This window comes from Myotis brandtii, unplaced genomic scaffold, assembly GCF_000412655.1.
Source record: "Myotis brandtii unplaced genomic scaffold, ASM41265v1 scaffold1750, whole genome shotgun sequence".
Lineage (NCBI taxonomy): Eukaryota > Metazoa > Chordata > Mammalia > Chiroptera > Vespertilionidae > Myotis > Myotis brandtii.
The window spans coordinates 190,561-193,195 of NW_005356477.1; the positions used below are offsets into that span (position 1 = coordinate 190,561).

The 2,635-nt window shown below is 48.8% G+C and overlaps 1 protein-coding gene and 1 long non-coding RNA gene across 4 annotated transcripts in view; one reads left to right on the plus strand and one right to left on the minus strand.

Annotated features, from left to right (window-relative positions):
* LOC106725599 overlaps nt 1-1,348 on the minus strand; it is a 9,969-nt gene extending 8,621 nt beyond the window's left edge. Inside the window, exon 1 of one of the 2 annotated variants that reach the window (XR_001361522.1) lies at nt 1,259-1,348. This is a non-coding gene — a long non-coding RNA (uncharacterized LOC106725599). Of the gene's footprint in view, nt 1-831 lie in introns of both variants that reach the window. The other variant, XR_001361523.1, reaches the window with a different exon arrangement.
* The window catches only part of MRPS18B (mitochondrial ribosomal protein S18B), a 13,340-nt gene extending 10,862 nt beyond the window's left edge, over nt 1-2,478 (plus strand). The window contains exons 6-7 of one of the 2 annotated variants that reach the window (XM_005863251.2): nt 1,301-1,360; nt 2,012-2,478. In XM_005863251.2, coding sequence (XP_005863313.1) covers nt 1,301-1,360; nt 2,012-2,199 — 248 coding nt within the window. In that variant the 3' untranslated portion in view covers nt 2,200-2,478. Of the gene's footprint in view, nt 1-1,300; nt 1,361-1,906 lie in introns of both variants that reach the window. The other variant, XM_005863252.2, reaches the window with a different exon arrangement.
* Nucleotides 2,479-2,635: the final 157 nt, after the last annotated feature.

The window sequence follows — 2,635 nt, forward strand, 5'->3', positions numbered from 1 at the left end:
GCAGGAAGAGACTGGACAAAAATCGTGCACCTATGGATGAGGACAGTGGGGGGGGGGGGGAGGGGGGGGGGGAGCTATGGGGGGAAAAAAGAAACAACTGTAATAATCTGAACAATAAAGATTTAATTAAAAAAAAAAAAAGATTACATATAGGCCCTGGCCGGTTTGGCTTAGTGGATAGAGTGTCGGCCTGGGGACTCAGGGGGCCCAGGTTGGATTCCAGTCAAGGGCATGTACCTTGGTTGTGGGCACATCCCCAGTAGGGAGTGTGCAGGAGGCAGCTGATCGATGTTTCTCTCTCATCGATGTTTCTGACTCTATCCATCTCCCTTCCTCTCTGTAAAAAATCAATAAAATATAATTTTTTAAAAAATGTAGGAAGTTTAAAAAAAAAAGATTACATCTAGTCCTAACCAGTTTTGCTCAGTGGTTAGACCATTGGCCTGTGGACTGAAGGGTCCTGGGTTCGATTCCGGTCAAGGGCATGTACCTTGGTTGTGGGCACATCCCCAGTAGGGAGTGTGCAAGAGGCAGCTGAATTGATGTTTCTAACTCTCTCTCCCTCTCTCTCCCTTCCTCTCTGTAAAAAATCCATAAAATATATTAAAAAAAAAAAGATTACATCTATTCCCTAACTACAGCCACGGCTAAAGCTGACTCCCTGCAGTGTCCATTGGTTTTCAGTATCTATAACTGCTTCCAGGCTACAGTGGCAAAGTTGAGTAGTTGAGACAAAGACTCTAGGACCTACAATGCCTAAAATATATACAGAAACATTTTGCCAGGGCCTGCTAATATAAGATAAATTTGCAAAGAATAATCTGAACTTACCATTTTGTAGATGGTAGCATGATTAGTGGAATTCTGTTTGTCAGGGAGTTTTAAAAAGTATTTCGAAACTCCTGTCAAACTGTAAAAAACTGAAGAGACTCTTTGCTACTCTCTCAGATTGCCTTCCCTAGACCTGAAATCCTTTCTTCCTTTACTGAATTTTCTCTGTGGATTGACCTACCCAGTTAAGCACACTTGCCTTTTGAATTGTGTTCTTTTCCCTGTGTTGCAGCCTTTGCCATTAAATGGCTTCTCTGTAGTAGCTAGGCACTCCTGAGTGTTGATCCCAGCTCTCAGAGAGAGGAGGGTTTCTTCCCATTGGGCAGGTGGGGAATTAGGCCATGGAGGGGTCAGGAGAATGGGTAGCCAGGTCTTCCAAAGCCAGCCCTCTCTCACCTCGTAGAAGTGGTATATATTCTTTACTTACTGTGCCTGATAGGATGAGCAGAGTTACCTTTCTGTTCTGCAGGAGTCTGTATGAAGCAGCACAAGAAGTTGACGCAGGCCATCCAGAAAGCCAGGGAGCATGGTGAGTGTGAGGAGGGGTCTTGAGAAGTTTTGTTAGACACCAAGAAGGTGACTTCGGGCTAGAGAATAGACATAAATGTTCCCACCTATCTGAGAAGTTAGTACCCATCATGCTCTTCCAAATCTTTTTCATCACTGATGTCCCTTATTCCCTCTCCTGAGTCTGTTACCTTGTCCTTGTCCCCTTGTTCCTCCTCTTTCCTTTTTCTTCCCTCTTTTTTAGTCCCAATGCCATAAGATGGTCTTTGTATAAATTTCTGGCCCTGGCTCCATAATTCCTTTCTATAAATTAGAAAAGGTGCCCCTCCATTATGGCAGATGCAGCGTCACAGCCCTGGCACAGGGCTGCACAGCTTGGTGGGGGAGAGCCCAGGCAGTGTGTTGGCTCCCACTGTGCCCCTGGCCACCTGGCCTTTGTGCAATGTACCCAGTGGCTGTGACTGCTTCCTTCTTCCTCTCTAGGTTGTTCTCCTTCCTGGCTCTTAATCTGAACGGTGCCACCTTGCTCCCTTCCCTCACTTTCTCTCTCTTTTTTTAAATCCCCTAGGTCTCCTTAGTTACCACATTCCCCAGGTTGAACCTCGGGACCTTGACTTCAGTAACTTGCATGGAGCTGTGAATGCTACTCCACCAGCTCCCACTCTGGTTTCAGGTGACCCCTGGTACCCTTGGTACAGCTGGAAACAGCCACCAGAGAGAGAGCTGTCCCGCCTTCGTCGACTGTATCAAGGCCATCTCCGGGAAGAGAGTGGCCCCCCCCCTGAGTCAATGCCCGAGGTGGCACTCACAACAGGAGCTGAAGCCTCCACTGAGCACGCGGGCTCCCAGAATCCTCTGTAGGAGCTGTGGACTGGGCAGGGTGCGAGGGGTTGGTAGATAATGACTAGGAATTACATGATGGGGTGCACCCTGAAGAGTTGGGTCTGTTTTATGGCCCACGGCAGGTCCAGGCTCAGTGAAAGGAAATGATGGTTGTTGAAGAGGATAAATATATCTGAGACTGAGGGAGAGCAGCAGAGTGCATGTGGGAAACCCCAATCCCCCTGCAGTGCAACTAGATGGGCTCAACCTTATGTTGCTGCCAGCTTGGCTTTTCCACAATAAAGCTCTTCTGTCTGCGGATGAGTCTCTGCAAATGGGTGCTGCTGTGGGAGGGGACTGGTCAGGCGGGAGCCCGCCCAGCCTGGGACTCAGGACCAGAAGCCCCCTCGAATGGGCGCTGGTGCCCTTCTGCCCCGACCACGTTTGTGGGCCCCCGTGCCTGAGGCAGTGCTCC